The sequence below is a fragment of the Corylus avellana genome, chromosome ca7 (genome assembly GCF_901000735.1).
Source record: "Corylus avellana chromosome ca7, CavTom2PMs-1.0".
NCBI lineage: Eukaryota > Viridiplantae > Streptophyta > Magnoliopsida > Fagales > Betulaceae > Corylus > Corylus avellana.
In genome coordinates this window covers 21,990,311-22,016,700 of record NC_081547.1, presented here as the reverse complement: position 1 = coordinate 22,016,700, position 26,390 = coordinate 21,990,311, and the positions used below count along the sequence as shown (strand labels likewise).

General features: G+C 34.7%; 1 protein-coding gene across 2 annotated transcripts; it reads right to left on the bottom strand.

Moving 5' to 3' along the window:
- Positions 1–7,098: 7,098 nt before the first annotated feature.
- Positions 7,099–24,948, bottom strand: LOC132187622 (uncharacterized). Of its 2 annotated transcripts, none has more exons than XM_059601990.1 (16): positions 24,795–24,948; positions 22,832–23,125; positions 22,597–22,725; positions 22,275–22,485; positions 21,433–21,579; positions 18,870–18,944; positions 17,990–18,061; positions 14,472–14,543; positions 13,350–13,421; positions 13,171–13,242; positions 12,690–12,761; positions 11,547–11,618; positions 9,646–9,789; positions 9,140–9,211; positions 8,569–8,715; positions 7,099–7,680 (listed from the first exon to the last, which is right to left on the bottom strand). In XM_059601990.1, exons 2-16 carry the CDS (start codon positions 23,027–23,029, stop codon positions 7,496–7,498), a joined length of 1,740 nt encoding a protein of 579 aa, XP_059457973.1. In that variant the 5' UTR covers positions 23,030–23,125; positions 24,795–24,948; the 3' UTR covers positions 7,099–7,495. The 2 variants fall into 2 exon arrangements, with proteins under 2 accessions (XP_059457973.1, XP_059457974.1); XM_059601991.1 differs by having other exon boundaries at positions 22,832–23,066.
- Positions 24,949–26,390: the final 1,442 nt, after the last annotated feature.

Here is a 26,390-nt window from a genome sequence, read left to right as displayed (position 1 = left end):
TATATATAGTGTTATTCATTTAGGATATTGTGGTAGTTACTTTCTTAAAAATACTAAATATTGGAATTGTAGATCGTTTTTGACATTATAAAAATTAATTGTAGATAACATTTTTGTTTCTTGCAGTTACAGCCAAATGATTTGTTTGAACCATTTTCATCAGATGAATTGATGATTTTGTCAACTCCTTAGCATCTCTATTTTTATGTGGGCGCAATACAATTTGGACATTATGTTGTAATATTACGGGTTAGATGAATAACTTAAAGGAACTTTTTTCAAAAAGTAGAAACTTAGGAGAATGGGTTACCTTTTGCATATGCCTAACTATTGTTTATGTTCTTACCTTTGTAGGTTATAAGACATTATGCTCCTGGTCTATGCATTTGACGACTTAATTTTGACTCTCGTAAAAACAAGGGTAAGTTAAAATGATATCATCTATTTATTTGTTATGAAATCATTTTGTGCTATTATTCTCCCAGTATTTGTATTCGTACACTTAAACTTGGACCCCGTAAAATTTTTAAAGGAAGGTAAAATGATGTTGCAACTCAATTTGTTCAATTTTGTATTATAGGACAAAACTAACATTGTGGTACAATTTTTAATAAATTTACAATGATTTAGGATATAAGCAACACCATTTCGGGAAGTCTTTGCCAGTGCACAATAGATGATTTTCAAATGATTGATATCCTTAATAAAGTCGAATACAAATCAGTGGTAAAGTTGGAACATATTAAAGTAGAAATCTGTCAATGGTGACATAGATGTAAGTTTAATTGAAGATTTGTTTTTGCTGAGATCTTAATTCATGATCTAAGTAGAAATACAAAGCAATCATGAATGTCAAGATAGAGATGTCAACAAGAGCTCAACATTACCAAGATTTGAGAAAGAGCACAATATGGGTACGATAATCCAACAATTTGTTTACCTTTTTTCATATAAATTAATTTGGTACTATTTTGCATTTTATTCATTAGTATAGATTTGTTTCTTAACAAAACAATTTATTATGTTTTTTCTATTTTTTCCGTAGCAATGAATAAGGAGAATAGGGGGTGCGATTGGTAGAAAGATATTTGTGTCCGTTTGCCCCTAATCTGTTTTTCTTTTAAATTGGTGAAAGAGTAGAAAATTTATTTGAATTCCTAATTTTGTCTTGATGCAGTGTCAATATCTCATACCAACAACAATACCACTCATTCTCTTCTTGAAGATGATACGAAGCATATATTGATAGATATCATCGACCACTTGAAACATCTTCCAGTCCCAGTAACCTTAAAAATTAGGGAAATTATATATAAACTCCTTAGGTCAACGCACTTTTATTAAAAACTCCCTAGAGGTGTTTTTTTTTTTTTTTTTTTTTTCGAAAATTTAATCCTTGGGTCAATTAGAAACTACAATACACTCCCTGCCGTCAATTTTTTTAACACCCGTTTGGGCCACTCAAAACTCTCCGTTTTATCTGATTAAAATATTAATTTTTTATTAATTTAATTTAAAAAATTAAATCTTAAAAAAAAAAAAAAATTGAAGGGTGGCCAAGGGTGGCGATGCCACCCCTGGCCACCCCCAACCCCTATGGGGTGGTTTGCCCACCCGGTGGACTGCCTACTTGAGATTACATTTTGCGAGCCGGGCCACTGAACCACAAAAAAAAATAATAATAAAATTAAAAGGTGGCGGAGGTGGCGGTGCCACCCACAAACTCCTATGGGGTGATACAAGCCACCCATGGAGTGGAGGTGGCTGAGCCACCCACTGGGGTGACCCCAGTGGGCAAACCACCCACGGGGTGGCTTGCGGCTATCCAGTTGGGGGTTTGAAGGGGTGGCTACGGGGCCGCCACTTTCCCACCGAGCCACCCCACTTGGGGTTTGGGGTGGCTGGCCCTTGACCACCCTGGGGTGTGCATTTCTACATGGGTGGAAAGGGGTGGCCGCGCCCCTGGGGTGGCTTACGGTCACCCCATAGGGGTTGGGGCGGTGGCCGGGGGTGACACCGCCACCCCTGTCCACCCTTCAATTTTTATTTTTTATTTATTTTTTTTTAGATTTAATTTTTTTAAATTAAATTAATAAAAAATTGATATTTTAATCAGATAAAACTGAGAGTTTTGAGTGGCCCTAACGGGTGTTAAAAAAATTGACGGTAGAGAGTTTATTGTAGTTTCCGATTGACCCAAGGACTAAATTTTCGAAAAAAAAAAAAAAACACTTAGGGATTTTTGAATAAAAGCGCGTTGACTTAAGGAGTTTATATATAATTTCCCTAAAAATTATTTTGGAAATCAATTCCTTACCGTTGAAGTTTTTAGCCATTTTTTAACATTGGTGTTTAATTTATTTAACGGACTCTTCGTATGTACTTGCAGTTTAATGTTGAAATCAAAGTATGTATATTACTAGTTTTTGTATGTTTTTTTTTTTTTTCTTGAAATTGACTGCCTATAGTACGACTTAATTTTTTATTTATTTTTTGTTTGTAAAATGTATTAATTAATTAAATGAGTATGACGAAGAGAAAGATCATATGTTCTGAAAAGTGCAAAGTGTAATTAGCATACAATCATGAAGCTTTCTACTTAAACTCAAGACCAGTTCTATAAAATTTGTAAAAATTCCTATCAAATGAAACAACCAAGGCAAGATATGCATTTTCTCCTCTTTTTTTTTTTTTTTTTATTATTATTATTATTATTATTATTATCTTACGTAGGCTTTGCAATGCTTGGCTCTCTTAAGCTTTCTAATTAACCTTGGTACCGAGTGTTAAGCCAATAACTCCCAAGCCAGGTAGCTTTAGGGCACTAGATGTAAACATCCCTAAGGGCTTATTAACTCAAGTCAAAAAGGTTACAAAGCCAAGCTAGCCATACCATCAATTAACTTTAAATTTCACACCTTTTGACGCGAATACTCAATGCTTAATGAGACAAGAAGTCCGGTTATTCAATGAAAAACTCAAAATGATTTATATATATATCTTGCAAGCCAGGTTATTCATCAATAGATCATCCACCAAATCTCAAAAGGAGCATGCTTAAGTTTAAACATCATGCCTCATAGAAAACATGCTAATGTGCTCATAAATTTATTTATTTATTTTCTCAAAACAAGCTAAATCTCTTTTACCCAAAAATAGGTCAAAGGACTCAGACTCCTAATGACATAATGATGTGTTCAACCCTTTAAGCAACCTAATGAAATGCAAATCACAGTTACAGTTTAACTCAAACTTGACCAACAACGTAGCACAATTTTTTCTTTCTTTTTTTTTTTAGCACACACACACACACACACACACACACACATATATATATATAATAATAATAATAATAATAATAATAATAAAAATAAACAGACAAAGTGTTTTTCCATACCCCCAAACTTGAAATACACATTGCCCTCAATGTGTAATATATAAATACATTACCGGAAGTAAGAAAATCTAAGTGTGAATGAGGCCAGGGCGTCCCCCAAACTTAAACACCAAAACACCCGTCAACAAAAACTAACAGCAATATTTTTTTCATAGAAACAAACATCAAAAGATTAATTGCTATTAGAAACAAAAACAAATAAAAAGAAACGCAATATAATGAAAAGGAAAGAAAGAATTTGAGGAGTGAAGTGCAGAAAATAAACTAGAGGAGAAAACTTTACAACGCTTCCCCCTATCATGCGGATGTCCAACTAATCCCTTCCACCCCTTCTTCTTTAAAACTTCATACCCTTCTGGAAGGATGTTTTGCCATCTTATGTAGAATTGCTTGTTTCGACGGATCTTTCTAGGAGAGTGGTTCCTAGATTTGTGTGCTTATGTGCACAAGTCCTTGAGTATCTTGACATAAGATGGCTCTTTGAGACATTCAGGCGATGAAGCTTTGGATCTTGATGTGTCTTAAGAGGGATAGTGATGCAGGCATGAGCTTCAGTACTCACTTCCATGCCACTGGGCAAATCAGGATTTGTTGGGGGCCCACTTTTCTCATGGTGCTCAACTTGCTCTATGTGCCCAACTTCTTCTTTTTCTTCCTCCTCAATGTTATTCACAATTTCATCCTCATCAATCATGTAGTTTAGAATGAATGGACACTCTTCACTCTTATGATAAGGATTATAACAATATGAACATGACTTATATTGTGGATGATCGTTAGGCAATGTGAAATGGTCAACTCTAGCTTCTCTGAACTGGGCTAATCTCTCGCCTATGTAATTAACGTGAGCAATTGGAAAATGTTGCACTATTGCTAGAGAAGCATAATAAGATTTGACTAACTCATGATGAGATATGCTAGCATCATCCTCCATCATGCTTATGTAGTGTAAAAAAAACGGACATTCACTTTTGTGATGAGTGGGATTATAACAATATTCACAAAATAGAGATGGTTCGCGTTTCTTCATAAATCTGACATAGATAGGCTTAGCTGGGCTGAGTTGGTATTTTCTTCTAAGTCATCAATGTGAACAGTTGGACAAAGTTGCCATATATCATCTTTAGGAAGATAATTTAATGTAGCCTGAGCTGTCCCTGAGAAATTAGATTGGTTGCTCCAGGGTTGTAAAAATTGGAATTTGTTTCAAACACCGGGCTGGAGAAATTAGTGTTCATTTGCTCATATGAAGAATTAGAAAATTGTTCCCAAGATAGACAATTACTAGAACTATGATAAGGATTGGAGCAGTATGAACATGGTTCATGTGGGTAAACATTTTGAGGGTAGTTGATAGGAGCTAGTGTCCTATAACTAGGAGAGGCATTAAAATCATTAAAATGAAAATTTATACTTCGCCCTCACTTTTTAGCATGCAAATATCTCACATAAAACATTAATAATTTTTTTTTAATAAATAAAATAAACTAAAACACACAAAAAAAAAAAAAAAAAAAACGACTAACACAAATAAATAAATAAAAACTAAAACTGAAAAACTCACATCCCTCCCTCGCTCTCATACATGTTGCCCCACCTTCCATAAATTTCCTATCCCTCTGGCCTCCCCCTTCCTCTCTCCAACCCTCTCTTCAACGGTCTAATCCTTTTGGCTGTGCTATAATTGTGCCCAAGCTACAATATCAGATTTTGTTAGAGCAAAACTTCACCCCAAAGAGTGGTGAGTTAAATTTTTTTTTTCTTTTATAAAGTTCTAGTTCCTATCTCAAGAAGTTCCATTAGTTGATGTCATTGTCCTCAATGTAAAAGAACATCTTACATTTGATGGTAAATTACAACAAAAAGGACATCACAAATATAACTCAGTTTGACCAAATTTGTGGTGGTGAACAAGCGTCTCTTGTGTGCTTCTGTTGTAACGCCTCTTGTTGTTTATTAAAGGCAATACACCTGCAAAGCGTCTCTGTAACATCCTCAAGTTTATTTAATAAGTAAATAACTCGAAGAGTTACACCTACTCCTGATTGGATAACAATGATGTGGAATGTCTATTTATTTATTTGTCAATCAAACGTGATGGCCACAAAACTAAGGCAGAACTGTAAACAACCAGTTTCTACTATTGGTAAAGTAACTTAAAACATCATAACATAACTTAGCATAATAATTTCAACATCCATCAAGTCTAGGTTACAAAAATAATACGTATCAAAGTCTAGCAATCAGAAATATAGGGAAAAATCCACTTTACCCCCCTGAAGTTTCAGAGGTTTTTCAATTTGAACCCCAACGTTTAAAAATTGGCAATGTACCCCCCCAATGTTTCAAAAATTTTCAATTTAAACCTTCCGTTACTAATTTCCGTTAAATTTGACGAAATTTTTTTTAAAAAAAGCCTGAGGATAATTATGTAATTTTAGAAATTTTCGTCCAATTTGATGGAAATTAGTAACAAAAAGGTTTAAATTGAAAATTTTTAAAACATTAGGGGAGACATTGCCAATTTTTAAACTTTTGGGTTAAAACTTAAAAACCCCTAAAACTTCAGGGGAGTGAAGTGAATCTTTTCCCAGAAATATACATAAAAATAGAAATATATCATGGGTTATAATCGGGATCCTCAACAACCCAAAATTAAGTATATGGACCACTAGTACATAAAGCCTAAGCAGGCCAACTCAAACTCTTCCTAGAGGTATGCAACTCCCTCCATGGTCTCAAAAAGATCATGTACATACCCATGCATGTCCAGACCCTTAGGCGACCCTTAGTGGTTGGTGTACCATAATCTAAAGAAAGACGGTCGTCTATAAAACAAAAAAAATGTTTTACATGTGGAAAAGATAAAGCGTAAGTGCACAAATTAGTGAGTAGTCACATGTGAAACATGTCAATATGCAGTGAATTGTCTTTTATTAAAATAATGATAAACCATATGCACCATCATGCAATAGGGTTTCTAATAGGCAATAAGGCAAAAAATTATGTTGATGCATTATAATAATAACATAATAACACTATCTCCAATCATAATTATCTGTCCCATAACCCTCTTATAGTGAGGTTGGTACATCCCGTGAGACATCATGTACAACACAGGTCCCTCGATGAGGTACAATAGCCAACCACCGCTGCTTGTCCAATTGGGTCTAACCTTGGGTAATCCACACAACTCCTGATGTCACAGGACGTGACCACCATTCAAGGATGGTTGTGTTGGTCACAGTAGCCCTCAGATGCTGGGTAATTAACACTTTAAAATTAAGCATGGGTCATTGGGTCAGGCCTATATAAATAGTATGCACATACTCCAAATTCTTACAATCAGTTTTCCCATGGTAGCCATGCCATACAAGTTTATACTTTTTTTTTAGTACATGAATTTGCAAATTACACAATTATCCATTTTACAGATATCTCATTCTTTGCAAAAAATGTAGAGTTCACAACATTAATAATAAAGCAATTTTTTAATAATAATTAGCCATGTCTGTACCGGTCCTCTCCAGTACAGAGGACCAAGACAGCTTTTAGTAAATGTTATCCATTGTCGCACAAAAATAAATAAAGAAATCAGACGAAGGTAATAAAGGTACAAGAACGTTGGTCACATTCTTGCTCTTCCCGTCTTGCAAAGCTTAATAATTTAAATGTACCTTAAAATCAAGAACCAAAGACACTTAAATTCACAACCCTACATAGGGAAATGGGGAACTTCATTACATAACAATGTCTTTTTTTTTTTTTTACATGTAATATATGAATATATTACATGATTGCTGTACCGACATATATATACAAAGGAAACCAAAGCTGAAAGGGGCATATCAGACCCATGCCACGGAAGCTTATCTACATTTTCTTCTGTATCAAACACGATCCAAAAGAATGCTTCACATAAAACATTGGGATAATTCCTAGAATAATTACTTCCTGAGCCACGTTGCACATCTCCTTCAGGTTTAACCATATGTACAGTACAGCAAACATCTCCTCGCCTTGATGTTATTATATATACATAGTTGCCCTGTACTCCAATGGTATCCTTTTTACAGAAATCTTATGATGCATTCGTAACTACTCGGGCCGGAAACTCACCAGATTAGGGAGATCAGTTGACTGAAGCATCTTAATGTCATTTACTGTCACCTTGCAGCCCTCCAATGTCAGTGACTTCAAATTCTTCAGAGTTTTCAAATGGCGCAGTCCTGAACTGGTGATACGAGAATTTGAAACATTCAAAGAGACCAACCCCGTCAAGCCTGCATTTACACGGAAGGGTGTGATAATAAATAGAAGGAAGCCCGTGATTAGGGAAACAAAATCCCAACAAGGTATAAATAGAGGGAAAATCAACATTCATGAAAAATATATCCTCACACAGCATTTATGAATATAAGTGGGCCGTCTGAGTCTTTAACAGGCTACAGTGTGCCAAGGGTGTAAACAATGTAATTTGAGGCAGCCACTAAACAAATATTGTACGGTTCCCATTATCTGGAAGGGACAGTATTCCTTTCAAGAAAATAAAAAAGGACAGTTAAGTTCTTTTTTAGTGAGACAAGTTTTCCGATCCACTTCTGGTTAAGTCATCAGCATGCCCTACTATACAGTGCTGGCACTTGAAGGTTTAGATTTATAGAAAAGGATACATAAGCACCTTTTCAATAATGAGAACCTAGACGTATTTAAACTAACTTTTAAAGCATAAAGCTACTTCCAAGTATCTGGGCAGAGACATTAGTTATGAATTGGTGAAATTTTCACTATAATATTGACCACATAGATCTCGGGACAAATATTGCCATAACTAGACATTAAAGAAGAGAGATGTTACATATATTCTCAAGTGCTCATTTTATGACGTGGCAGTGAAAATTACTGCTACATATACTTTCATTTGTTAATTCATTCAATGATGATTTTCACTGCTATGTCAGGGAGTCAACACTTGAAAGTGTGTGTAGCACTCCTTTTCCTCTTAAAGAATGAACCTATCTCTTTTGCATGTCAAATTCCCCCGTGTTGCCCGTAAACCTGCTCTGCTCATAAAACTCTTGTACATAAGTTCCATCTAATACCCCAATTTAACTTCACCAAATAAAGCAAGCATATATATTCTTCAAAAAAAAAAAAGTTCATGGAGATACCAGAAATCAACTCCAAGGTTTTATCCGTCATGTTGGAGTTTTGTGAAAGATTAAGCAGCATCAGGGATGAAAGATCCTTGATATTCTTTACACCTGTATCCGTCAGTCCACCACCACAAATTTCCAGGGACCTCAGGTTCTTAAAGTCTGATTCATCCAACAATTTGGAGGAAAAAAAAAAAGAATAAATTAAACCATAATTTGTCAATGATTTGGAAAACCAAAGTTCAAACTGTTTCAAGAATGTTGTTAATTAAGTTAGATAAGGCTTGACATCATTTATAGTATGTAAACTAATACCCTCTCATATTCAATAATCAACAGAGGACCAATTTGTTTTCATGTTTTATATTTAGTATCTAGTAACTGATACCATTCCAAGTTCCTTCTGTATTTAATTAGTATAAGAATGCGACTACATAAATCTAATCGCTAATAGTACTCCACAATAGTTTCTTGGATGTAATCTACTAATGCCAGTAGCAGTGTGTTTTGTGGATTCAGCATCATGTATAAACTAATACAAATTTGTTAGTATAGGCAACAGGAACTAGTGTGTTATCTAACATACTTCGCAGATGATTTGTTCCAGCGTCTGTAATACGAGCTCCAAAAAGATCAAGATGAGTTAATCCGGTCAAACCTGTATCAATGAAGCACGAAATGCATCATTAAACTAACATGTTCAAATATTCATGAAGAACTAAAAACATCATCAATAAAGCAGCAAAAGGAGGCCACTAAAAGTGAATGAAGCAGCTATTTGTTAGTCTATGACATGAAGAACAGAATTTTAAGAGGCAAAGGCTCACACAAACACATGGAAACTGGGTTTTTTGACTTTTGAGAGGCTCGGTGGCCCAGATATTTGCAGTTAAATACACAAAAACACAAGCAGACTCTTTGTTAGGTTATAATACTAAGAAGACAAGGGCGGTTCAAATTTTTTTTATTTTTGAAAAAAGATTTGTTTAGGCAATGCTCATTGCATTCCCACTACAGGTATTCTTGCTAATGATGATTACTCATAATTCCATTCTGTTCCTATCCAAAGCTGCTTATATCAAAACTACTTACTTGTAAGAGCTGCCAGTCCAGTATCTGTAATATGACGAGCATCCAAATTGAGTGATTTAAGAGACGTGAGTCCAGACAATTTTTTTAAACCACCATCAGTAACCACAGTGAATGATAAATTTAAACTCTCCAGGCTAGTCAAACCTACAGGAAACAAACCAACACAATATCAGGTTACCAAAAAATAAAAGCCACAAGGCAATTTAATGAACAACAATCTCCACCCTGAAAGAAATCCAATATTAAGTTAAGAGATTCCAGCTCCCAATCCTGGACTGTCCCAATGAAACTTTGATTCTAATGGATAAAAGACCCTTCCTTGCCTCTTTCAACTCATGTTCTCACAAAACAACATCAAAATTTCATGAGATATCTTCATAATCCAATTTTATGTAATTTAGAGAATAATTTTTTTTGATAAGTAATAGTCAATCTTATTGATAGCGTTAAGGCGCACCCCTAAGTACACTGGAAATATACAAAAAGATCACCTAGCTAGAAAGGGAAAATCGAGCAAGAAAATCATCTTAACTAATTGACACCGGAAAAACATGTGCAACAGTCAAAAGGTATAAAGTATGAAAGCAAGAGGATAATATGTCTTCCCATGACCCCTCCTAGTCCTCAAAACACCTATTATTTCTCTCCCTCCATGAACACCAAAAAAAGCAAGTAGGCACCATCTTCCAAACCGCGGCACTCCCCCTCCTCCCTAGGACCACCAACAGGCAAGTACATCAAAAACCCGTCTCGGCATCACCCAAGACAACCCAAACCGACCAAAAAAGGCACTCCACAAAGCATAAGCTACCTCACAATGAAGGAGAAGATGATCCACCGTCTCCTCACTCCTCTTGCACATACAACATCTGTTTGTCACAATCACATGCCGCTTCTTGAGGTTATCTAGGGTCAAAATTTTGTCCAAAGCTGCAGACCAAACAAAGAAGATCGCCCTAGGAGGCGCTTGTGTGCATTTAGAGAAGAATTGAGAATGTGGTGTATTAATTTCTGTATTTTATCTAAATTCAGTATGGTCATCTCATTTCAGAAAAGGTAGATCCTTCACTAAATGCCAAGTATAAATGGTGGCGTGTGAGGATGTTGGCCATCAATCTCTTCACCACATACAGCTTAGTATGCATTTTGTTCCCTTCCATAGAGTCAGTAATCACCAAAAAAATAAATAAATAAATAAATAAAAAGACAAGAGGATGCCTTATAATTAGGGTGCCTCATTCACCAAGAAATCACTTCCTTAATCCAGATCTGACAATTCTACCAAATATAAAATTCCTGACTTTGCGAAGGCTTATCATTTGGCTTAGGATATTAATCAAATTCAAAGGGCTCCATTGCCTTCACTATCCAACTTAACAACTTTTTTTTGTAAATTAAAAAATGAACCAATTTTTTTCAAACCATTATGTGATTAAACAACTTACTCAGGAACCCAAAAAGAAAAAAGAAAAAAGAAAAAAGAAAAAAGAAAAAAAAAAAAAAAGAAAAAAAAAAGGAAAAAGAAAATCATAATTCAATTCCAGAAGGCATTAGAACCCAATAAACCTAGATTACCAAGAGAACAACCATCTTGGCTTGGCAACAGTCCCAAATAAGGCTGCCAGGGAGAGAAGAAAATCCTGACACACAGATGAAGACCAAACGAGAGCATCGAATTTACTAAAAGAATCCATCTACCCATCACTAAACTAAGTGAAACAGATTGTATGGTATACTGGATTTATTGAGAGAGCATTGAATTTAATAAAAGAATCCATCTACCTATCACTAAACTAAGCAAAACAGATTGTATGGTATACTGAATTTATCGAGAAAGCAGAGACACGCGGAAACCAGTCATACCCCATAATCTGTAAATAAATAGAAGGTGAATGTCTAACCAGATAGATGGCGAAGTCCATTACTTCCAACTTCAGTATCAGACAACTCCAGGAATTTCAGATGTCGAAGGCCTAATCAAAGAATTCAAATCCATATCTCAGCATTAATTACAAATAAGGTAGGAAAACAACAAAAGAAGAAAAAAGGAAAAACTAGAACCTTATATCCAATTAGACATATAATAGAGTAAACCACAAAGAATTTGCAAGATTACTCTTACGTCCTTGTGTAATGTAGTGACAAACCTTTCTAAAAGTTGAAACTTATCAGTTAGTCTATAGAGTGAAACTACGAGTATGATGCAAAATACTCTACAAATATGTGTCACATCTCAAGCTATACTAAGACTGGCATAAATTAGTTAGAGCCAGTGAAGGCAAGACACACGGAAAAAAGAAAAGAAGAGAACGGAACAAAAAAGAAAACATTGGATCACTATACTTTTTCTGTGATCCCCTGAAGATAAGTTAATCATTTGATTCCAATAATTTACTCGTGTTTACCCAGAATGTAACAAAATGCAATTCTCTCATTAATTTCCATAACAAAATCCTGTTTTGTCATTATTGATGAAAAGAAGAGGAAAACTAATAGATACTTAGCAGAATTCAACATGCTGATTTCATCTAATTTAGCAAGCCACTAGAGATTAAGTCCATATCAATTTTCATGGAAGGACAATTTGTTGCATGTGCTCAGTTAGTTTGTCCTTCCATGAAAATTGTCAGCATTGAGTCTACTTTCAGGTGATAATCTCATATTGTATGCTTATTTCGTTGTCTATAACCAAGTACTATCATGCATACTATAAAACAGACCATGAAATATTTCTTACATGGAACAAACAAACTATACACATGGCTCTCAAAAGAAAACCCTTCTTATTAGAACTGCTTACATTGATCAAAAAAATAACCAGCTGAACATCTCTTGTATTAAATCACATGGCACACAAGCTAGCAGCCATTATATCATGTTCAAAGGCAAATGAAATAAACAAAAAGAATTACTTATTGTGTGATAACTCTTCCATTTTTTCTTATAATATTATGTTTGGAGTTGAAAGACATTCTACTTGACCACTTTGGTTGGTAGCAGATAGAATTATCATAAAAAATAAGGGAAACCATTTCAACGCCAACCTATCAAGTTAACCAGCCCTTCATCACGAATCCTACATGAATCCAAGTTCAAGCTTTCCAAATTCGTCAAACCTGCCACCAAGATATATGTATAGAAATTATCATTAAAATGCAACACAAACATGAAGCAAGACCAAGATAAGCAATAACTTTTCAATCACATGCACAAAGTTATTTTACAAAATATTTATTTTTGCAGATGTGAACATTGTAGAAATGACAATAATCTGTCCACAATAATCATATTTCTGAAGCTTATTGATAAACAGAAAGAAAATCAATCTTGAACTCTATAAACTTGGACTACCCATGTGCATCACAGAGATAGCATTTTGTCAATTTTAACAGGCACAGGTTGCTTCCTATATTCTATAACCTTTTTACCCTCAAACCTGCTCTTCCATTAGTGAAAATGCAGACAAAAGGGAAATCAAAGATCAAAACTTATGAACTTCTAGATATGAGAGTAAAAGACACCTACCTTTCAAGTGTACCAAGCAGGCATCTGAGATGTCATTGAACCCCAAGTTTAATACTTTTAAGTTCCCAAATCCTACAGATAACAAGTTATGCTATAAGTTAAAAGTAAGGTTTTTATTGCAATAAATAGTAAAAAGTAACCCACAAGCAATGTATCACATTAGTCTTAACACTACTTACGTGAAAACTTCATACACCCATCATCAGAAAGATGACATCTGTTAAGATTCAAATATAACAGCGCAGCCAGAGCTGGAACAAAAACAAAGCTAGTTAGATATCAGGCAAAACCAAATCTTGACGGGAAAAAAGAGAGTTTGGAATATCAAGTAGCATTTATTTTTCCAGAACTTTTAATCAATGAAGTGTAAAATATCATGAGAAATACTTCAATCAGTATTAATTAAACATGACTGGCTCAAATTGTCTGTTGCAGTCTAATTCATCATGTCATCAAGAATTTACGCACTAATAGAACCCCTAGAACTCAAAGTGTTGCCAAAACAATATCAAAGCATATGTTATCGGGAATTCTTATTACGCACTAATAGAACCCCATCGGCCACGAAATCCCTCAGTCACCCCAGCAAAAAAGAGAGGTTCTAGGGGTCAAAATAAAGCAAAGCTACTTCACAGTCAGAAGCATAACATAACACAATTTATCCCTGTGCTTCATAGCCAAAAGCATTTCTACAACTTGGCTCTTCCATACCTTGTATCTTTAGACAGCGGCTTTTGTATCCCCTCTGTCGACTAGTTATGATGATTTCCCTCTTCGTTTTTCCCTTTCTAATTAAGTAATTCCTTTCGTATAGTTCCTACTTAGGAGTGCCTTACGTTTTTAATAAGATTGGATTATTACTTATCAAAAAAAAGTATTTCTACAAACTAAATCACCATTTTCAGCACATACACACACAGATTAAGGACAAACATACTAGACATGCTGCAAACACAAATTGTGTGCACTTACTAGATAGAATGAAAATATATATATTTATGAATAAAAAAATTATGAATTAATGATTTTCCTGAGAAATAAGTGGGGAAAAGAGAGGTTGGTACTTTATATGTGTGTCAGTTCGTGCAACATCAGAGGTGAAGACCATTTTCAGGTGCTTACAACAAAGTTCCCAATGGCAAAGAGTGGGCTTGATTAATTAGTAGTGTATACACATTTATATTCACACAACGTGAGAATGCTCCAGACTGATATCCTAGATCTGCAACTATATCATATCTGTATAGGAATGAGAAAACACTGACTGGCAGAAAAGCCAAGCACTTGAACAGAATAGAAACCTGAAAGAGACTCCAAGCATGCAGCGGTAACTGGGCATCCCTCCAAGTTCAGCAGAGAAAGCTTGTGCAGTCCTGCAACACACAGAAATTATAACCACAAAACTTATTACGAAGGCAAAACAAGATGAAATAACTAGGAAAAGAGACAAAATCCAAAATCTTTGACTACACATTGTTTAGAAGAAATCACTGTTTAGAATACACTGAGATAATTGAAAAGCAAAAGGCCAAACAATAACAGAATCAGTGAAGGGAGAAACTAATGATGAAAAAATCAGTATTTTTTCTCATTAAGATCAGAAAAATAACAGAAGAAAACCTAGAAAGGATGAAGAATGAAAGGCTTCAGCCCAGAGGGTTCACCTCATAACATTGATAAGTTAGTTGCATGGAATGAATAGCTGCTCCAGCTTAAACAGTAAAACGATTTCAACTTTCCAGGCAACCATATTCACAATATCCACTACAAGAGGAGAACTGAGTTCTTTCTTTTATTGGTATTAATTACAAAGAATTGCTGACATGTAGATTTAATAATAATAATGTTTATTAACAACCAATTGTTCTTCCTGACATGTAATTAATAAAATACCAACCTAATCCATGTCAATATAGATCCATTTGACTTCGTCTAGGATTGATAGATTTCTTGTCTCTCTCTTATCATTTTCAAGGCTTCCCCCCCCCCCAAGCATCATTTCGGCTCGCAAACTTAAGGCCTTGAAAGCTGATTTAAGATTTTGATGGTTTGGAGGAAGAGAGCTTTATGTGGTGAAGGCAAGTTGAAGATAGACAACATTAATAGAGATTTGGAGAGGGCTGCCTTATTGAAAGAGATGAGTTAACAGTGATTGCGGTGGGCCCTAATGGTTATACTATGGCATTCTTCCAAGCCATAGTAGCGATGTGATTAAAGAAAATATTATGGGGGAATTGCATGATTTTCATGCCATAATCAAGTTTTAAAAAAGCCTTAATGCCCCTGTCATTGCTCTCATTTCGAAGATATTTGGGGCTCTAGAAGTTGAAGATTTTCAACCTCTTAGTGTAGTAAGTGGAGTTTACAAGATTATTGCCAAAGTCGTAGCCAATACATTTGAGAAGGGTTGTAGAGAAGATTATTTCAAAGTCCCAAAATGCATTTGTCAAAGGTAGGCAAATCCTAGACTCCATTCTTATGGCTAATGAATGCCTGAATAGTAGGATTAGATCTAGTGAGGCAGGTGTTCTTTGCAAATTGCACATTGAGAAGCCCTATAATCATGTTAGTTGGGAGTTCTTATTATATTTGCTAAGGTTCTGTTGGGAACTTCTTTTAAGGCCAAATCTATTCGAGATGGTATTATTGAGAAGATCGATTGTTGTTTGCCTAGCTCCAAGAGGATGTACACAGTGGAAGGATTACTTGGATCAAGAACACACTATCCAATTTGCCTAAGTATTTCATGTCTCTTTTTTTCTCTCCCTGTTGGTGTTGCCAATCACTAGAGAAGTTACAACGAGATTTCTTATGGTGTGGGATAGGTGAAGACATTAAATTTCACTTGGTAGTTAGTCCAGGTTTGTTCTCCGAATTCTAAGGAATGCATGAAGGTCCAAAACTTGATTTTGTATAACCACGCTCTTTTGGGGAAGTGACTATGGTGCTATTTGCATTACAAACGCTAGTGGAGAGTCGTAGTGGATTCTAAACATGGCAGCTCGTGGGCTGGGTGATGTTCAAATGAGGTTCATGGGTTATATAAGGTGGGGTTATGGAAAAATATCAGGAGCTATGAGAGTTTTCTAGTCATACCAGATTAAAAGTAGGGGAAAGTCCACATACCCTCCCTCAAACTACCACCCACTTGACAATGTCCCTTTCAAACTTTCAATTGCGACAATGTCCCTCGTAATGATGAAAATACCCTTAATAAAATTCAAATAAATAAAAAATAAAAATAAAAATAAAAAGGGAGTGGAAATTTTTTAATTTCGTTTTTTCTTTTTTAAGTTTATAAGGGTATTTGTCTTTTTGACAAAAAATTAGGATCATTTCTGTCTTTTTGCAGGCCGTGGGAAGGACATTAGCAATGCTTTCATAGTTTGGGAGGGACATTCTCCCAATTAAAAGTTTGGGAAGGACATTGTCAATTGAGTAGTAGTGGGAGTATGTGGACTTTTCCCTTAAAAGTAGGAGACGACTCCAAGATTAGAAGGATGCTTCTATGGCAAATCATTTGGAGTTATCTAGTGACTCCTATCAGTGGAATGGAACGTTTATCAGAGTGGTTCACGATTGGGAGGTGAATGTCTTTGCTTCGTTTTTCAATTTGTTGTACTCCTTGTAGATTGAGATAGAGAAGTGAAAACAAGCTTTGCAGGGCCCCTTTCAAGAGAGGATTGTTCGATGCTAGATTGTTCTAATAACATCGTTATTCCTCATGCTAGTACTCCCTTCCCTTGAAAGAGTATTTGGTGGAATAAAGTCTCCATGAGAGCGACGTGTTTTGCTTGCTTGGGTGCCCTAGGAAAGATCCTCACCATGGATAACCTAAGGAAGTGCTATGTCATTGTGGTTGATTGATATTGTATGTTTAAGAGGGGTGGGGAATTTGTGAATCATCTTTTACTCCGTTGTGGGATTGCTAGTACTTTATGGAGTGCTATTTTCAGTCGTGTTGGGTTAGCTTGGGTTATGCCAAGATTGATAAGACTTTCGTTTGTTGAAGAGAGCTGTGTGGCGAAAAAAATTGTTCAAAAAAAAATTATATAAGTTTTGAAGACCATGAAAGGACGGTAGTGGAACTAAAGTATTTTTTTTCTTCAATACTCTTTACCCCTTGACAACTACTTTATGCAATTTTAGTTTTCATGATTTGCTTAACCTTATTTTCTCTTTTTAATTGAGTTGTATCCCTTGTATACTTCTTGTGTGCCGGGGCTGCACTTTTGCACTTTTTAATGATATTTCGATTACTTGTTAAAAAAAAAAAAAAATCTTACATTTTTCTTGGTTGGTGTTTCGAGGACCAAATAGCATTTCCTATCCCACAATGTGGAGGGGGTAAGATCGTGGGTTCAATCCTGTGCAGAGGAATGAATTGCATTTTACCCATCAAAAACTTGAAATTTCCAAAACAATTGAACTATCCCTAACTCGCTTGAATCCTTCACACATACATACAGAGATGTCACCAAGAGTCGAGAAAAAGAAGGTTGCACAGCATTTTCTTAAATGGCTTTGGATGAGGAGAATTTCTAGTTCAGGTAACTCTTTTCTTTTAAGGTAAGCCTGGTTCAGACCAACAGTCTGATACCTTGTGTTTAAATAGACACAGAACCTCCACATTATTTTTCTCCCTTTTAATTTTCCTTTGGATAGATAGAGAATACCCCCAGGGTAACAGATACAAACCCAAAGTGATACATTGATCCATGATACATGATTTATCCTTATAAGTTTATAACAGTAAGGCTGAAAAATATATATTTAATAAACATATAAAACATAAATTACTTATTAGAAAACAGAGTACCTTGCAAGAAAGTAATGCCAAAATCTGTAACCTTGCTGCATGAAATCTGCAATACTTTCAAGTTCACAAGCCCTGAAATTTTATTGAGCGAGTATTCACACAATTAGACCATTGCACCAAGTAAACATTCATCTTAACTCAAAGCATATGCAAACACATATATATGTTTCAAATGAACTTATCAAAATATATTTGCAGCATATGTTATATGGACTTCCTTAAAGCTGTTTAACTCTTTAGTCCATGCACAACGCAGTCAGGAGTGTGACAGGACACGGATATATTTTGATTTTTCATCAAAACCTAAGTTTCTTAGAGGGAAATAAAGGAAAAACCTCTTCTTGGGTGCTTAATCAAGGAAATCCCAAGCTATGAAGTGGTCTATAATTTACTGAGCTTAAGTAAAAACAAAACCCCAAAAGTAAATTAATCCCTTCATCTATACTAATCCTAGCCATACACATCAGTTTAAGAAAAAACAAACAAGAAGACAACCCTTAAAAACCCTTCACATTAGCTACAGTAACTGCAGGGACTCCCATTTTTTAGTATCTCCTAAGAAACACTTCTTCAAAGAGAGAGAGAGAGAGAGAGAGAGTTTCTGCAAGTGGATCGTCGCATACAAGGCATCCTTCATGTACCAAATTTAACTATATTTCTATGTTCCAAGAACCCAGAATAAAGGATGCACTCATGGGAGAAATCCATAACCAAATGCAGAAAAGGCAACACAACTTCTGAATACTTGTACAAATAGCAGATACAAATTGCAGATGAGAGAGAGAGAGGCATACAATTTCAATAGAAGTCGGACTGTAGAACTATGGGTTTTTCATTATTTGGAGAAAAAATAAATAAAGGATAGCAAGATATAACTTACCAGAGAGCGGCCTCATGTCATCATCCGTGATGCAATTACAACATTTTAGATTGAGAGACTCCAACTTTGCTAAACCTGCAAAAAGATATATGCTACATCAACTGTGAGCAGACCAACTTGACAGCTCCATGTATGTTCATGTTACTTTACCTTCACCATCAAGCGAAGACTATGGTCCTCTACAGGCCCCATTCTTTCTTTTTAAGTAAAGCAAATTCATTAAGAGCGCAAGGGGCACATTCTTTCTTAAATTCATGTTTTTCATAAGTGCAATAATAACCCTTTATGAAGTGCTCATTTTGTTCGAAAACAGATATTTTCAATAATATTCACATTGCATCTCTATCAAATATCTGATATATAAAACCAAAGACATAACATTCAACGCAGAGAGAGAGAGGGAGAGAAAGGGGATTAGTGGAGGTAGGGAATATAACCCTTCCCCAGACTCTTTCCCACACAATCCTTTTGATAACCTTTCCCACACAATCCTATTTTGATTTATACTAAAAAAATGAATACTATTTGGAATCAATTTATGCATGGTGAAAAGAAGTCAGATTTTGGTAATCATGGGCTGTAATCGAACAGCAGAAGTATATAACCAAGGGAGATACCATTGCCAAATCTCTCAAAAATTTAAATCAACAAAACAGCCAAGTCAACTCATACATGACATCTCTATGAAAATTAAATGGAAAGAATAAATAAAACTATCAGCTCAATGTATCTCCCATGGCTGCGGAGCAATACATTATCTATCAATCTATGAATTTTTTGCCGCATAAAGTAATCAGAAATGATTTTGGTAATAAAATTACAAGCAATGCATGCAAAAAAGGTATTGAAAATAAAAGTATATATATATATATATATATATATATATATATATAACAACTGTTGAAAGAAACCTTCTTATGGTTGTTGATATTCAATTGCTGAAGTAGACTTTTTTTTTTTTTGATAAGTAAGTAACTGACTTTATTAAAAGCGTAGTCGCCCCGAAGTACACTGGAAGTATACAACTTAGATGTACGTTTAGAGATTAAACAAGTGAGAGTAAATGAAGTACATTAAAACCTATCATAGATTTTTTGATAAGTAAAGCAAATTTATTAAAAGCGCAATGGGCGCAATCTAAGTCCATAGAAAGTTTGTTTTTTGGATGAGTAATGTTGTATATAACAAAAGGGCTGATGGCCGCAACCCTAGTACACAGTGATATACAAGAGAAAACACTCAGCAAGATCAAGAACATGAAAAAAGAGAAGGAAAAAAAAAATCTACAAAGTTAGAGACATCAAAAAGGGTGTTAATAGAGATCCACTTGAGATGGGATTTAAGGAAACAAAGTTGTAGTTCCGAGCTCGTCTTCTCACAATCCTCGCAACTTCAATCATTCCTTTACCCAACGATGCACCACATTAAATAAGAAGGAATTACATTCCAAACAACATTAAGACCATTCCGACTAAACCTTCTTTTCCAACACACCAAGAGCTCCACCGCCCGTCTTGACATAACCCACTCTCGCAATATCACAATGAAAAAGGAGGTGATCGGGAGTTCCTCCAACTTTTTTTGCACATACAACACCAATCTATCACTATGATGTTTGCGGAGATTATCCATAGTGAAAATTTTTCCTAAAGAAACTGTCTACGTGAAGAAGACACCCTCAAAAGAGCCTTGGACCTCCAGATGCTCTTCCAAGGGAAAGAGTAGCCAAAGTTGAGGAGGAGAAATTTTAAAGACTTTTTACCTCAAAAGATCGTCTTTTAGAAGGAACCCAACAACATTTAGCTTCATCTCCCCGATTCCTACCAGAATGTAAAGCATTGAGAAAGAAAGATACAGTATCCACCTTCCTCATGCACTGATCTAACAAAGCTCATGTCCCAAAACCTATTACAGATTTTATACAAGAAAAAAAAAACCCTTCCTAGGGCACTAAGCAACAAGATCTTGAATCATTTTAGAAGTGCCCCACCACCTCAATAACCAAGTATTAAATCAAAATTTCAAGACTCTTTTTTCTAATGGTTCATATCTTACACATGTATATCACCAAACAAATCATCATGTTACACTCCACAGTCTACCTTGATCTTCTTTACTTAAAGAAAAACTCCAAACTATTTTACTAATTTAACGAAATCATAATTCACATCTAACTACTGCATTAACTGCTAACATATAGTCCTCTTTTAAATTAAAACGAGATTAGCTGGGTAATACCTCTTCCCTAAGATGGGAGAAGTCTTGGATTCAACTTTTCCAAAGGGAATAGATTTGGGAAGGGAGAGGGCTACCATATTATGCAGCCTTCAATGGACCATTCAATTTATTTATTTTTATAATTAAAAAAAAAAAAAAAAATCAACTAACAATATCATCTATTTAATCAATCACCTAACTCATCGTAATTCATGAAGGTCTTTGAACATTTTTTGTCTTAAAGAGGGGGGAGGGGGGCTCCAACATGAAAGTCTTTGAACATTTTTTGTCTAAAAGAGGGAGGAGGGGGGCTCCAACATGAAAGTACATGTGGAGAAAGCAATACCTTTCAGATGAATAAGCCCACCATGAATCTCAGGACATCTCTCCAGGTCCAACTTGACCAGGTTAACTAAACCAGCAAAGGCACTCATTCCCTTGGCAGTTATTGCATTGTTTCTTCTAAAACTCAAACTTGTCAAGTTTGAGAAACCTGAAATATTTAGTAGTGGTCATACACAATATCAATAAAAGAACTAATTCAAGAAAACCAAGAAGGCCCAATGCCAATTCACATCCATCTCAAGTTAGAAGAACTTCTGACAGGAAGAAAAACCAAAAAAAAAATAAAAAGGTCTTGCAGAAAGATATTAATAGACAAATGCATGTCATACAAACTACAAATTTACGCCGATCACACTAATTCAAAATTCGGCACACCAAAAAACAAAACATCAATACAAAACATATCTCATACGATTAAATTATCTGGAGTCCTTTACTCTCTCAGCCCATGTGAAGGTGGGGCCGATAGTTAATGAGCACCTATGATTCTGAAGATCTAAGACAATTTCAGAGATGCCTCTGTCTGAGTCTGATTTTTCAGGAATACCATTACTACCATTGCTCTCTTGCATTATGGGATCAATATCACCATGATATTTGTTTTCTCCCCCCACAAAAAAGAAAAAAAAAAGAAAAACAAAAAAACAAAAAAACAAAAAAAACAAAAACAAAAACAAAAAACAAAGAACAAAAAACAAAAAACAAAAAAAAACAAAAAAGAAACCCCTCCAATAATTATTTCATTCTCTAATGTTTCTGCTTATCATTTAAAATAGTTAAGTAACCAACTGAAAATAGTAAAATACCAGAACAACATGGTAACTGTAAAAGCAAGAGAAATACTACTGCTTATGCGTTCCAGCCCATGGTCAGAAATTTGGTCACAACAATTAAAATTCAAAGCTTGAAGATTCAAGCAATCTTTGAGATGAAGCAAGCCAGTATCAGTCACTTCAGAACCCGATAGATCAACAGACAGCAAAGATGACCCCTGTGAAGAGATTACATCCATCCAACTATCATTCACCCCGGGGTATTCTCCCAAGTATAGATCCTGTCAAAAACATAACAGGAACCTTAAAGAACAGATGAAACTGAAACAAATCATAAACATAACACCGACTTAAATTAAAGACAAATTTCCAAATAATTCACTATGAGCTACCTGGAGAGCGCAATCTCGAAAAGCTTCCAGATAAACATCATTTAGCCGGTGGGAATATACTAACTCATTAAAGATCTGCTGACTAATATCCCTTGGGAGCATTGAAAAGGTGCTATATCTATCAATGTCCTGTTAGAAAAAGAAGCAAAAAAAGGTAAGCCAAGGTTTTTTTTTTTTTTTTTTTTTAATGAATAGATACATGGAGACTCAAGCATAATGAAGAACAAAAAATTACCTCGCATATTTTACGTATGCACAAGTCCAAAAGTGACGGGCATTTCCCTCTCCCTAGTTGAACATCTATAGCAGGTCGAGGAAATGAGGTGGCCAACCACTTGGAACTCCCACTTTTAATATATCTTCCAGATACCCCTCTGAGTACATTGTCTTCATTGTCACGCTGGTCCCTCTTCCTAGAACAAACTCCACCCATCGAGAAAACGTCTTGTAATCAATAAAAGTCACAAAAACTGCAGCAGACCACAACTTAATGAATTACCAAAAATGAAAGTTTGCCTTCAACTTCACCCTGTAAAATTAAACACAAGGAGCATAGCAGAATAAGTACTCAGCACAACTGATCAATTGATCATCTAGAAAATGCCTTTTTAAGAATTTTTAATTATATTGCTATGAAAAGTTTAATGCAGGCATACAACCACGTTTGTGCAATATCAGGACCATGGAGGGTAGACACCAGAAAACGTAGTTTGCTGTAACATGTGACAGCTGCTACAAGCCAAAAGAAATTTTCTAAGTACATTTGCATGTTATTAATAAGGATGCTAACATGAACGTCCTGTTCCCTCTCTCTGTAAGAACGTTCTAAAGCTTACAACTAGGGATGGCAGGGGGGCAGGGTCGAATGGATCTCTATATTTACTGTTACATCTTGCTCCTACATTTTTGTTTAAAAATCAAATTTTAATCTTGGCAGTACTAAGTCCATAAAATATCAACCTAGAAATGTCAAATCACAAAAAAAATAAAAAAAAAACAACAACACACACACACACACAACAACAACAACAGTTCATGCCTACGTATGTCCAGCACTCGTTTGGTCAACAATCACCAAAAGAAGCAGAGTGCACATATGTAAAACTAAAGCATGAGTGAGTGCAAACATGTATATGCACACTCAGAACAGCCAGACTATGTCACTTCTGAAACGTATATTTTATTTCTTGTTCAGGTTATTCAGATACAAATTATGGTAAATAAGAGGATCAATCATAGGTAACACTCGAACAATCACGTAAACACTTGCTTGCATATCCAATAAGTCCTTGCTGATTGACAATCAAATCTATTAACCCTATATGAGTAACACAGTAATGACAGAATCACCATAGAAAGTTAATATAGGTACCCAAAAAAATTAAAATCCAAAAATGAACTCCATCTGGCTTACGTGTAAAATTGATATAAATCTCAAGTTCAAAATCTATAAAGTAAACCGTAGAATAAGATGTTTCTATCCTTTTGTTAAAAGACAGTATTTACCACTGATAAAACAAGCAGCTTTTATCGTTTACCAAATATTAGTAGTAAACAATTTTGACTAATTCATATAATTCATGAACCCGTTTGATTGATAAGAAAAACATACTTTTTGTTTGGGTGTGTGTGTTAAAAACTCACCAAGCATAAGCCATATTGGTTAAAGTAAGCTCAGTTGAGTAGTGTGTCAGTTCTTTGCCTTTCTTAAACTTTCTCAGCAACCAAACAGAGACCCATAATTAAAACAATAAAGAAAAATGAAGAAAACTGACACACACACACACACACAAAAATACCACTGCCACCGAAACAGAATTCACCAAAAAGAAATAACCATAGACATAACAGAATCATACCAAATCAAACAAAATAAGAGGACACTACGATCGCGTAGCACACAACCCCTAACTTCGGTCTGTTTCCCGATAAAACCTTTACCCAGAACCTTCTCGAGAAAAACGGAACAAACAATTTTCACTGTAAAGAAAACATTTCTCGACACGGAATTCAACACCAAATATCAACAAACTTACTTGATACAAACCATCCACATGGAAAGAACGTCAAAGGAGAGAAAAAGACCATCCATCAATTTCCAACCAACAACTTTCCGGTAAAACATTTTCCACCGAAACAAACAAGTCCGAAACCAACAAAAATTTAAAAAACAAAATTAATTAATTCACCGAATATACCTCATCATGATCAACCACCGATACTCAAAACTTCTCTCAATGATTTTCTAGAGGGAGAGTGTGGGAGAGGAAAAAAACTAGAGGAAGAGTGAGGAAGGCACTGAAAAAGTGCAGGATAGCGTAAGGCCGAACCGGAGTCCGAGCCAACGGATGATGGACACGTGGAGTTTACTGGTCAGAGATTAGACGGTTCGGAGTTTGGTTGTTCTTGCCTCGGAAGAATGAGATAAGAAAGACGAAAGAGTAGGCCCGGTGTCTGGGGCTTTCCTTTTCCCTTGGTTATCCATTTGGGACTGTGGGGCCCAGTCGGTGGATTTGGACGAATGTGCACGCAACGTTTTGTTTAATAATCATTAATCTCATTTTTTAATCATTATAATCATTATAATTAACGACGCAATTAATTATCCATGGCTGCGGCTATATTACGGATGCGAGAAGGATTCAAATTTTCTAGAATTCTCTCTAAATTTGAAAATTTTAAATTCATATATTTTAGCTGTTTCATCTCATTTAAATGTTTAAAATAAGTCATATTTTAGTATATAATAACTAAATTTAAAGAGAAAATTACCCTTAATGAATTTAAAATTAAGATATTCTTTAGTTCATTTGAACTGAAAAATATCCAGTTAGTTATAATAGAGGATTCGAATTTAATAAGTCATGTTTTCTTATTAAATGTTAAAATATAACTTATTTTAGAGCTTAGATAAGATAAACAGCTAATATTTATAAATTTGAGAATTTCAAATTTAAAGTAAATTTTAGAAGATCTCAATCCATGGAAAATTGGGATTATTAAATGAAATGAATAATATTGCTCTACGGTCAAAAAAAAAAAAAAAATTAATGGATGTATTTAATAATATATTTGGTATTATATTATTTTAAAAAATTTAAAACTGACACTGTTGGTCTATTAGACACACTAATTTTAAATATTAACTATAAATTTAAATAATATCGATTTTATTTTAAATGAAGCAAGAGGATCTTCTGAAGGACGAAAGAAAGTTTTTTTTTTTTTTTTGAGAAAAGGACGAAAGCAAGTTGATTAAAGAACCAAAGCTCATTTAATTGTGGTATAAAATGAGTTTGTACAATGACAATATTCGGTTAGTTATAGTGGATGGATATTTTTGTACTTTCAAAAAATGAAAAAACAAAAATATCCTTCCATTATTTATAGCTAACCAAATATTATCAAATTCATTTAAACTTGAGAAGATCATTTTCCATGTTTTAGAATGTTCATTAACTCAAATAAAGAAAATCAACAATTAAAATTTTCAAATTACAAGTTTATATAAAAATATCATCTCAAATTTATTTATGCAAAAGGATATAATTCTCTTATAAATTGAGTTGTAGGAAAAAATTTCTAATTCAATTTTTAAAAGTATTATGTGTCTCTTAAAATATGAAAAATACATATTTTTTTTAATGGTATTAATAAAAAATATATATTTCTCATAACACTTTATTTAAGGCACTATGTTGGAAAAGTTAGCAGGAAATTTAAATCCCTTACCTTGCTTTAAATTTTCTTGCTGCACTTTTATTGTTCTGAGAATATTTGTTTTAAAATTTTTA

Bases quoted from the DNA above. Each gene is read 5' to 3' on its own strand.
- LOC132187622 (XM_059601990.1), bottom strand. From the start codon at position 23,029: ATGGGTGGAGTTTGTTCTAGGAAGAGGGACCAGCGTGACAATGAAGAC. The intron at 21,580-22,274 runs GTATTTCTCTTG...TAAATATTTCAG, and splicing joins GCTGGAACGCATAAGCAGTA to GTTTCTCAAACTTGACAAGT. The intron at 18,062-18,869 runs GTAAGTTATATC...ATAAAATTTCAG, and splicing joins TGACATGAGGCCGCTCTCTG to GGCTTGTGAACTTGAAAGTA.